Here is a 12450-nt window from a genome sequence, read left to right on the forward strand (position 1 = left end):
CTGTCTCTTCATTTTGTTTATATTGCTGAATTTGGGTTGTCCTTTCTGTATTCTGGCAGTTTGTGGAGTTCTCTTTATTGTGTAGTTTCCTTGCTGTGGGTGGGGTTGTATAGGCGGCTTGTCAAGGTTTCTTGGATAGGGAAGCTTGTGTCAGTGTTCTGGTGGTTGGAGCTAGATTTCTTCTCTATGGAGTGCAATGAAGTGTCCAGTAATGAGTTATGAGATGTCAGTGGTTTTGAAGTAACTTTGGGCAGCCTGTATATTGGAGCTCAGGGCTGTGTTCCTGTGTTACTGGAGAATTTGCATGGTATGTCTTGCTCCGGAACTTCTTGGCCCTTGTGTGGTGCTTTGTTTCAGTGTAGGTATGGAGGCGTTTGATGAGCTCCTGTCAAATAATGTTCCCTGGAGTCAGGAGTTCTCTGGTGTTCTCAGGGTTTGGACTTAATCTTCCTGCTTCTGGTTTTCAGTCTTATTTTTACAATTGTCTCAAGACTTTTCCTTCTATACAGCACCGTTGATAAAACATCTCCTTTCGAAGACAATGGGCCGCTTTTCTGGGTGGCTGATATCCTCTGCTGGCATTCAGAAATTGTTTGGTGGAATTTACTCAGTGTTTAAATGTTCTTTTGATTAATTTGTGGGGGAGAAAGTGGTCTCCCCATCCTATTCCTCTGCCATCTTACAACCGCCTCCTCTGTCTGTCTTAATAACAAATGGGATTCTGGAAATTTTACTGTAGCTCATTGAAGTTCACCTTTCTCACAAGATAAAATAATTAATGATAGAGGATAGTTTGTTCTGTTTTCTTTTGATTTTGAACATTCAAATAGTATATGTAGACCCCTAGGATGATGCCTGGAACAGAAATGGTGGTTCTTATTAATTATCTAAATGATATTAAATGATACATATTTTTTTGCCTACCTTACTACAGCAGGCTGCTTTAGGTATCTGGAAGGAAAGTCTTACAAATAAAAAGTGCCTGTGATAACTATCCCTGTGTAACTGTCCTTAATATCACCTGCAATAGTTGAAGAAGTTGGGGTGTTTTGTGTTTAGAATTTTATGGACTTTAAGGTACTGGTTACAGTAAACATTATGTAATGGAATAAGAATTTTCATATAATTAATGCATTTTTAGTTTTCCCCTTTTCATTTATCCACTAAAATGTGTTTTCTTTATTGTTTTTGTATTTGAAAATGTAAGAAAAGGGCATATATAAGTTAATCAAATGTGTCAAATAAATTGGGAGATAGTTGAAAAAAATTATGTAAATTGGAACATTAACCATGTCATACACCATATTTTTCTAAGCTGATTTTATTATAAAATATGTATAATGAAAATTTATAAATGTACACTATTGAGAGCATAGTATAAATAATGCCAATGAACCCATCTTTCAGCTTCAACTATTATAAACATTATAGTATTTTTGTTTAGTTGATATCACTGTAATATTTTTTAGTGCACAATTTTGAAACAAACAACAGACTACTCTATGGCAACACTATGTACTCCATTGTTTAACAGAGAAGGAATTTAAAGACATAATTCTAATGACATTATCACATTTTGCATATTTTAAAATTAACCAGGCACTTAAAAAATGCCACTTTGCAGTTTTCTTGGTTAGGTTACTATGACTCTGAGATCTACATGTTCAGTTGATGGATATGTATCTTACATTATTTTAATCTAGAATAATATTCCCAAGCATTCCTTTTTTCTATGCTTTTGGTATGCTGAAATAATTAGATTATTTTAATACACAATATGTCATTTTCTAAATTGAACAGCTGGATCCTTATGATGTTATTTAACGGGATCCTCTGAGTCCTATATTTCCTATAAAACGGTAGTTTATGTATAGACATCTGACTTTTAAATAGTTTTAAAACATACAACTTGAATTTTACCAGAAATCTTTTTAAATTACACTTTACATGCTTATAATCACACTCTATTCCTCAGTTCAGTTCAGTCGCTCAGTCATGTCCGACTCTTTGAGACCCCATGGACTTTAGCACACCAGGTTTTCCTGTCCATCATCAACTTCCGGAGCTAACTCAAACTCATGTCCATTGAGTCGGTGATGCCATTCAACCATCTCATCCTCTGCTGCCCCCTTCTCCTCCTGCCTTCACTCTTCCCCAGCATCAGGGTCTTTTCAAATGAGTCAGTTCTTCTCATCACGTGGTCAAAATATTGGAGTTTCAGCTTCAGCATCAGTCCTTCCAATGAATATTCAGGACTGATTTCCTTTAGGATGAACTCGTTAGATCTCCCTGCAGTCCAAGGGACTCTCAAGAGTCTTCTCCAACACCACAGTTCAAAAGCATCAAATCTTCAGCACACAGCTTTCTTTATAGTCCAACTCTCATATCCATATATGACTACTGGAAAATCCATAGCTTTGACTGGATAGACCTTTGGCAAAATCTTGTCTCTTCTTTTAAATATGCTATCTAGTTTGGTAATAACTTTTCTTCCAAGGAGCAAGCATCTTTTAATTTCATGGCTACAGTTAGCATCTGCAATGATTTTGGAGCCACCAAAAAATAAAGTCTATCACTGGTGCCATTGCGTCCCCATCTGTTTTCCATTAAGTAATGGGACCAGATGCTATGATCTTAGTTCTCTGAATGTTGAGTTTTAAGCCAACTCTGTCACTCTGCTCTTTCACTTTCATCAAGAGGTGCTTTAGTTCTTCGCTTTCTGCCATATGTATGGTGTCATCTGAATATCTGAGGTTATTGATTTTCTCCCAGTAATCTTTTTTTAATTTATTTATTTAAATTGGATGTTAATTACTTTACATGCCATACGTCAACATGAATCCACCACAGGTATACACGTGTTCCCCATCCTGAACTCCCCTCCCTCCTCCCTCCCCATACCATCCCTCTAGGTCATCCCAGCACACCAGCCCCAAGCATCCAGTATCATGCATCAACTCTGGACTGGCGATTCATCTCACACATGATATTATACATGTTTCAATGCCATTCTCCCAAATCACCCCACCCTCACCCCTTCCCAGAGTCCAAAAGATCTCCCGGCAATCTTGATTTTAGTTTGTGCTTCATCCAGCCTGGCATTTCTCACGTGCACTCTTCATATAAGTTAAATAAGCATGGTGACAATATACAGCCTTGATGTACTCCTTTCCCAATTTGGAACCAGTCTGTTGTTCCATGTACAGTTCTAACTGTTGCTTATTCCTTAGTACAATTAAATAAATTTATTTGATTTTTTTTGTTTCTGTTATGATTAATCTTATTTACAAATGAATTATATGATTCTTTAAAAAAAAAAAAAAAAACCTCCTGTGCTCTGCTTTGTTTTTGTTTTCCCAACAGTGTATGTGAATATATGCAATAATATAAATTAATTAATAATTAACATTACTCTTTGCACTCAATAGTTATACTTTCAATTAGACATTATAATATCTCAAAATAAGCTGGTTATCATTACATTATTATTTTTAGTTACATACTTATGCTATTACTTAGAATCTAAGGAACATAGTTCCAAAATGAACAGAGAATAGCTGATAAAGTACTAAATGTGATCTCACTGGGCTGCATTTTATTCTTAATCAAAGTTACCTAGATACAGTACACATATATGACTCAATATTTATTAACTACATAGAATAAAATGTAACAGAAATATGCCATAAGATTTTTTTATTAGCCAAGCATAGTGTGAGTGATTTTTTTAAAATATAAAGACAAGAAAATAACATTTTATTTGTCTAAAGACAAAAAGAAATAGTTTAATCTCAACATCCCTCTTTTCATACATTTCTTTAAAAACAATAGAAAATGTGCAAAGGACATAAAGCCAGGACATAAATAAACAGTTTCAAGAAGCCATATCATACCATTGTTTTGAACGTATTAAGCTTTTACAGAAACTCAAATATGAGAACAAAATTTTCTGAACATATATAGAAATACTTTATAGTCTCCATGAGAAATACATATATTTTATTGAAATAACCTTTCAAATAGTGTTACACTTAAGTGAAAGAAGAGGAGTTGAAGGGATCAAATTTGAGAATGCTTATAATGGAACAGAAAAAGAAAGTTTTGATATTTTTAAATGGAAAACATGATTGACATAAAACAGCTAAATGTAAACACCATGACACTTCAGAAAGAAGTGAAAGGACAAATAATAAGTAGTAGAATAAGGAAGCTGGGAACAAATCCAAGTTCCTCCTTTATTAATTTCCCTAATTATTAATTTCCCTCATATAACTCACTATGATTTTACTTGAATAAAGACAGAAGTCTTTGTAGCAAGTTTTTAAATGCTTGCTTCACCTGCTGGTTCCGTAGAGTATAAATAAAGGGGTTCAAAATTGGGGCAACAGAGATATTGAGAACCGCGACTCCCTTCACTAAGGAGATCCTCTGTTTGGCTGAGGGTTTCACGTACATAAAGATGCAGCTGTCATATGAGAGGGAGATGACAATCATGTGAGAAGAACAAGTGGAAAAAGCCTTTTTTCTCTGGTTGGCAGAAGGAATTTTTATTATTGTCAGGGCAATATATGTGTATGATAGAATCACTAATACCAAAGTGATCAGTAGAGTCATCAGGGCTAGGATGAAACTTAGCATTTCAAACAAATGTGTATCTGTGCAGGAGATTTGCAGGAGAGGAGCAGTGTCACAGTAGAAATGATCAATGACATTGGAGTTACAGAAATCCAAGGTTAAGCCTAAAATGAGTCCTGGAAAAATGATGAGGAAACCAGCCATCCAAGAGCTAAGGACCAGCTGGATACAGATTTTGTTGCTCATGATGGTTGTATAATGCAAGGGTTTACAGATGGCAACATAATGATCATAGGACATGGCAGCCAGGAGATAAAATTCAGATGCACCAAGAAGGAAAACAAAAAATAACTGAGCTGCACAACAGTTATAGGTAATGGTTTTGTCACCAGTTGCCATGCTAGCAAGCAATTTGGGAATACAGACTGTTGTATAGGAAATTTCTAAGAAGGAAAAATTTCGAAGGAAGAAATACATAGGAGTCTTGAGATGAGAATCAAGCAAAGTGAGGGTAATGATAGTCAAGTTGCCTGAGATGCTTAACAAATAGCAGGAAGCAGGAAGCAGGAAGATAAATAGCACAATCTTCAATTTGGGGTCCTCTGTCAATCCTACTAAGATAAACACTGTCACTGATGTACGGTTTTCCATTATTGCCTCCTGATCTGCTTCTGGTCCGGTGAAAATATTGAGAAAAAAATTATGCAAAAGGACCAGAAAACATGAAGATGACAATGTCAAAACATTAGTAATTGCTAAAGGAGTACTTTTTGGATATGATTACTTTGGATAAGGCAAACTAGCGAAAGCTGTTACTTTTCTTTTGAGTAAAAGCAAATATGTTGTACAAATTTGATGAAATAAAAAAGTACCTTATGTCACTTTTATATTCTGGTTTAGTTATATTTATGATAATGAAATGAAGAGATGAATATGTAGGTGAAAAAATTTGATTTTTTCTTAATATGTAGGTATGAACGCATCATATTACTTACACTCAGTCTTGCTAATGATTACATAAATAGCATTGCCTCAAGAAGCTGACAGTGGGGGCAACAGAGAAGCAAGAAACAAATGGTATATAAAAGTGTGTGATGGTTGAAAACAGAAACCCAGCTTTAGGCTTAAGATACATAGTGGAAATAATTCAGTATAATAATGTTCATATCTCTTCGGTTTGGCCTTTTACCAATCTACTCAACTAACTAAAGCTATTTCCTACAGTTCTTTTTGATTTGTTTTGTAAATTAGTGTAATATATTTTGTCCCTATTTCCACCACCTCTCTTTTTCTGTCACTCTTCTCTTTTACCATGGCCTATTCCAATATTAAACTTATCTGATTACATAGAGAACCTGACTTGAACAAAATTAATCAGATTTAATGTTTCTTCAGATTATAGTTTTGAAAATGGGAAGAGAATAATAAAGCAATATGCAAAATTAGTAAGGGTTCAGCATGAGGGAAAATGAAATAGGGTAGAAGAATAAAAGGAAGAGAAAAGGGAGAATAGAGGCAAAGCAGAAAGGGAAGATAGTAAAGACAAAGACTTACCATTAAGTTTGAATTTCTCTTACGATAAGAATTCTATTTACCTCTTGGCTTTTAAACTGATCTATAGATCAAGGCAGCAAATATGTAATTTATCTTTACTGAGGTGAATAAAAAAGAGAAGCTCTAGTAAATTTTACTCTAATGATCTGTGTCTGAGCAAGGTTTCAGACACTTACAGGTAATACTGACTGCCCTGAAAATATGGTAAATCAAAAGTCAAGCCACATAAAATGAAGTTGATTATGTGACTGAGAATTTTATAAGCTCATACTAAGTTAAATGTCATGGATCCTCCTAGGTATAAACATGTCATCCCTTGAGAGGAAGCCTCTGCTTTGATGACTTCATTATCAGTTATGCTTCTTTGGTGACTTCACCATTTATAACAGACATTAATTAACCAATTTTTATAGGTCTATGGAGAATGCACTGTTGTACACTGTAAAGGTATATGACACTGTCTAAGAGAATTGCAGTTTACCAGTGTTTTGAGGGATGCTGGGAGGGATTGGGGGCAGGAGGAGAAATGAAGACGACAGTGGATGAGATGGCTGGATGGCATCACCAACTCAACCGACGTGAGTTTGAGTGAACTCTGGGAGTTGGTGATAGACAGGGAGGCCTGGCATGCTGCAATTCATTGGGTCGCAAAGAGTCAGACACGAATGAGAGACTGAACTGAACTGAATGTTTTGAGGAGACAGGATGCATGTGTGCATGTAGCAGTGTACAATGCCCCATGAACTTAAGGGCAAATAAGACTCAAGTTTACTATATGGCATTAGAGACTAGGAGAGAAGATTTCTCTGGGGCTTGGGACTGTTGGGGAGATAAACAAGAGAGAATGTTTAAAGAGAGGATGGATCCTCAGTTGGGCATTGGAGACAGAGTAGGAAGTAGAATAAAGACTTTTATGTAGGATAAATAGTGTCAACAAAGCTACATAAGAATGAAAACTCATGAATTAATAAAAATTTACCAGAGGCATTATGAAATATAAAGTTTTATCCAGGGAATATTTAAGGCTCTGAAAATTCTGTCTTTTAGTATCAAAATATAATAACATCTTCATAGTATTTGTACACATTTTCCCAAATCTAAAGGATAATTTCTGAGGAAACTAACTGTATTGTAATGGAAATAGTTACTTGAGTCAGAAACAGATCTATCATCCCAAGTCAGAATTAAATTGGACCTAGCTTTCCTATTGCTCCATAATACTCGATATACACTGGAACAGTGTTTATATATCTTATATGTATAATATATATAGAAAGTTTATTAATCTTATTTGTATTTACATTAAAAACTGAAAGGAAATTCCCTCCTTTAAAAAGCATGATAAAACTTATTTAAAAATGGTGACATTTAATAAATCAATTTCAGACCACCTACAATTAAAATAAAATCTGAAGAATTAAATTTAAATCTATTAACATTAAGCAAGCTTAGAATTTTTTATTTATTTTCAATAATATGTGGATTTATATATCAGTTTGCAAAATACGCTGAAACTTACAAACTGTTACTTTCCAGTTCAGTTCAGTTCAGTCACTCAGTCGTGTCCGACTCTTTGCGACCCCATTAATTACAGAACACCAGGCCTCCCTGTCCATCACCAACTCCCAGAGTCCATCCAAACTCATGTGCATTGAGTCGATAATGCCATCCAGCCATCTCATCCTCTGTCGTCTCCTTCTCCTCCTGCCTCCCAAATCCCTCCCAGCATCAGGGTCTTTTCCAATGAGTCAACTCTTCACATGAGGTGGCCGAAGTATTGGAGTTTCAGTCTCAGCATCAGTCCTTCCAATGAATACCCAGGACTGGTCTCCTTTAGGATGGACTGGTTGGATCTCCTTGCAGCCCAAGGGACTCTCAAGAGCCTTCCCCAGCACCACAGTTCAAAAGCATCAATTCTTTAGTCCTCAGCTTTCTTCACAGTCCAACTCTCACATCCATATAGCCTTGACTAGACGGACCTTTGTTGGCAAAGTAATATCTCTGCTTTTTCATATGCTATCTAGGTTGGTCATAACTTTCCTTCCAAGGAGTAAGCATCTTTTAATTTCATGGCTGCAATCACCATCTTCAGAGATTTTGGAGCCCAAAAAAATAAAGTCTGACACTGTTTCCACTGTTTCCCCATCTATTTGCCATGAAATGATGGAACCAGATGCCATGATCTTAGTTTTTGAATGTTGAGCTTTAAGCCAACTTTTTCACTCTCCTCTTTCACTTTCATCAAGAGGCTCTTTAGTTCCTCTTCATTTTCTGCCATAAGGGTGGTGTCATCTGCATATCTGAGGTTATTGATATTTCTCGCAGCAATCTTGATTCCAGCTTGTGCTTCTTCTAGCCCAGCGTTTCTCATAAAGGTAAATAAATAGAATTACTTAGGTAAAAAAAATATTCTGTTAATGTTCACATTCCTTATATTTCTGTTGAAGAATAAAGCACTCAGATTTTTTTTTTTTCCTTCCATGGAGTCACAGTGAAATAGGTAATTTTTAAAATTCAAAATGGGAGAAAATAATAGCAAATGAAGCAACAAACAACTAATCTCAAAAATATACAAGCAACCCCTGCAGCTCAATTCCAGAAAAATAAATGACCCAATTAAAAAATGGGCCAAAGAACTAAACAGACATTTCTTGAAAGACATACAGATGGCTATCAAACACATGAAAATATGTTTAATATCACTCATTATCAGAGAAATGCAAATCAAAACCACAGTGAGGTGCCATTTCACGCCAGTCAGAATGGCTGTGATCCAAAAGTCTACAAGCAATAAATGCTGGAGAGGGTGTGGAGAAAAGGGAACCCTCTTACACTGTTGGTGGGAATGCAAACTAGTACAGCCACTATGGAGAACAGTGTGGAGATTCCTTAAAAAACTGGAACTAGAACTGCCATATGACCCAGCAATCCCACTGCTGGGCATACACACTGAGGAAACCAGAATTGAAAGAGACACGTGTACCCCAATGTTCATCACATCACTGTTTATAATAACCAGGACATGGAAGCCACCTAGTTGTCCATCAGCAGATGAATGGATAAGAAAGTGGTGGTACATATACACAATGGAGTATTACTCAGCCATTAAAAAGAATATATTTGAACCAGTTCTAATGAGGTGGATGAAGCTGGAGCTGATTATACAGAGTGAAGTAAGCCAGAAAGAAAAACACCAATACCGTATACTAATGCATATATATGGAATTTAGAAAGATGGTAACAATAACCCTGTATATGAGACAGCAAAAGAGACACTGATGTATATAACAGTCTTTTGGACTCTGTGGGAGAGGGAGAGGGTGGGATGATTTGGGAGAATGGCATTGAAACATGTATAATATCATATGTGAAACGAGTCCCTAGTCCAGAGTTGATGCATGATACTGGATGCTTGGGGCTGGTGCACTGGGAGGACTCAGAGGGATGGTATGGGGAGGGAGGAGGGAGGAGGGTTCAGGATGGGGAACACGTGTATATCTGTGGCGGATTCATGTTGATATATGGCAAAACCAATAAATTTAACACATGTAGACACTTTGTGATTATCCATTTGTAGCTCAGATCAGCAATTTATAGACTATCCAAATATCTCCTTTATTCTTTATATTCACAATATTTAATTTAATAATAATACAGCATAGCACTAAAATTAAACAACTGTTTATCCTAGCAAGTGATTAGGGTTGTTTATTTCCAGGAAATATCCTAAAGAGTAAACAAATTTCTCCAAGACATTCAGATTCAAAGGCAGAGTTTCCCTTTGGATCTTTGGTTTGTTAGTAAACAATAAACCAAAGACATGTCAATATGGATACAGACTTTTTTCCTATCTCCTTTAACTACACTCTCAGGAGTTTTTCAACAAAATACACTATATTGAAGTCACCATGCAATCTTTTTACCTTCATTTATTTAGAAATTTATTCATTCCTTCCTTGAATACATATTTTTCATGTGCTTGAAATGTGTCAAGCATGCTTTTATGTAATGGGCATAAAACTATAATCAAGATACATTAATATAAATGTGAGTATATGAAGGGTTAAGAATTAGGTTCAGAGCACACCTGGAGGATTTCCAGTTTTAATTCAACACGTAAAGATCTGAGAAGTCATCACTCATGTCTCTATTACCAGAAAAAGCAGAAAAAATTGAAGATCAATGGCTTTCTTGTACCTATTAGAGAACTGAGGTAGCAAGGCAAACCACCACAACAAAATCAGGAGAAACAGGCCTACCCAGAGAGAGGAAGCCAAGACCTGCTTATCTGGAGACAAAGCCATAAGCTGACAGGAATGCTTCAATTCTTCAAATTGATAAATTTATACATGCTGAATGTCTACAGGGAAATGCCTGTGGGGTAGTGTGAAAGTGAGAAACTCCTAGAAGCTGTATTCTTAGGCAGCAGAGCAGGATTGCTGTGGGTTTTACCTTCTAGGACTCCACCAAATTCTCAGAGTGAACAGCCAGGGAAGATCCCCTTTTGACTCTAGAATGGAACAGAGATGAGTTATCATGAAATGTTACCAGAGCATTTCCATATATAAAGGCCTACTTTCCACAGCACAAGACTTTACCAGAAAACTATCACACCTGATGAAAGGGCATTTCTCACACTCTAGCCCCCAACACACTTGTCCTGCCTAAAAGTGGAAAAAAGTTGGATCACCAGAGACACTGTGATGATGATAGCCTAATAAAATCAGATTTCATTATAAAATTATAGAATGCTTACCCTCTCCCACAGCTTGACACAACATCAACAGAGCTCTGGTACAACTGAATTATAGCGGAAACAGTGCAAGATGCAGACACTTTCTGAAGAGGAGTGCTTAAGAAAACCCCAAATCAACAAGAGATTCACAATAAAGAATGCTAGAGGAATTCGACCCTGCTAGCACCAATTGCTATAGCAACCACTAAATAAAACCTACGTCTATCAAGATCAGTAGAATACCTCACATTAAAGGCCTATTTACCTTAGTTCCTGTTACTAGACAGATCATTTCCTGCCTTCAACACAAAATTACAAATCACGCCAAAAGAAGAAAAAAACTACAGACGGAAGTGGGAAGGCAATCACCAAAAACAGAATCACAGAACCGATGTCAAAATTAATATGTTAAAGGCTATAATGGAATATCTAGATAAACACAAAGAACTCCATGAAAATATAACTAGAGCGAAGAAAACTCTAAGAAAGAATCAAAATAAAATGTCAGTATTGAAAAAAGTAGAGTGAAAAGAGGGCTTCCCAGGTGACACTAATGGTAAAGACCCCACCTGCCAATGCAGGAGACATAAGAGACATGGGTTCAATCCCTGGGTCGAGATCACCTGGAGAAGGGCATAGCAACCCACGCCAGTATTCTTGCCTGGATTAGAGGAACCTGGAAGACTATGGTCCAAAGTGTTGCAAAGAATCAGACACGAAGGAAGTAACTTAACAAACACATACACACATAGTGAAAATAAAGAATGCCTTTTATGAACTCATTAGTAGACTGAACATAGCTGTCGAGACTAGCTAGACAAGCAGGGTTTCCGAAAGTGCGATACGGCAAGAGAATGAGAAATGAAACACAAGAATCCAGAGAAAAGTAGGATCAGGGGACCAACACCGCTCCAAGGTGAAGGTCCCGAAACTGAATCCAAGCCAGCTTCATTATACTTTCAGCCGTGAAGGAAAGAATATGCGGGGAGTTAAACTATAACTCATGTGGCCTTCAGGGCCAAAGAACAAAATGATCATTAACCATTGAGTAATTAGGGAACAGTAATCAATAACACATCAGTAACTAAGACTAATATTCTTATCTATAGATTTTCCACCAGATATGTAAAACATGTTACTCCGTGACACCAGTTGAGAAACAGTCTGGGGTCAGATTTCCGACCCCAGGATCATATCTGGTTTTCAAGATTATGAACTGTTCCCTCTGGACTTGTTCCAAGAGTCTCATGCTTTATAGCATCCAGTTTATCAATAATTATACATTTATTTTGCGGCCCTTGCCGGGGCCTGCTTTTCTTTTATTCTTCCTGTCTCCTACACATAGCCAAAGAAAAATTTAGCAAGCTTGAAGACAGATCAATAGAAAATCCCCAAACTGATATACAAAGAGAAAAAGGATAAAAACAATCAAGCAAAAAGGAAAAAAAAAAAAAAAGCCCAGCATCTAAGAAGTAATGGACAATTTCAAAACATGCAACACATGTTTGATTGGAAAACTAGGAGAACAAAGGAAAAACAGAGCCAGAGACATATTTGAAGTGACAATGACTGAGAACTTTTCAACA

General features: G+C 36.4%; 1 protein-coding gene across 1 annotated transcript; it reads right to left on the reverse strand.

The window, feature by feature from the left end:
* Positions 1 to 4284: 4284 nt before the first annotated feature.
* OR6C266 (olfactory receptor family 6 subfamily C member 266) lies at positions 4285 to 5226 on the reverse strand. Its single transcript, NM_001390549.1, has one exon. The coding sequence runs from the start codon at positions 5224 to 5226 to the stop codon at positions 4285 to 4287; it is 942 nt and encodes a 313-aa protein (NP_001377478.1).
* Positions 5227 to 12450: the final 7224 nt, after the last annotated feature.

Source organism: Bos taurus, chromosome 5, assembly GCF_002263795.3.
Source record: "Bos taurus isolate L1 Dominette 01449 registration number 42190680 breed Hereford chromosome 5, ARS-UCD2.0, whole genome shotgun sequence".
Lineage (NCBI taxonomy): Eukaryota > Metazoa > Chordata > Mammalia > Artiodactyla > Bovidae > Bos > Bos taurus.

Excerpts from the sequence above, each read along its gene's own strand:
- OR6C266 (NM_001390549.1), bottom strand. The coding sequence starts at position 5,226 with ATGGAAAACCGTACATCAGTGACAGTGTTTATCTTAGTAGGATTGACA.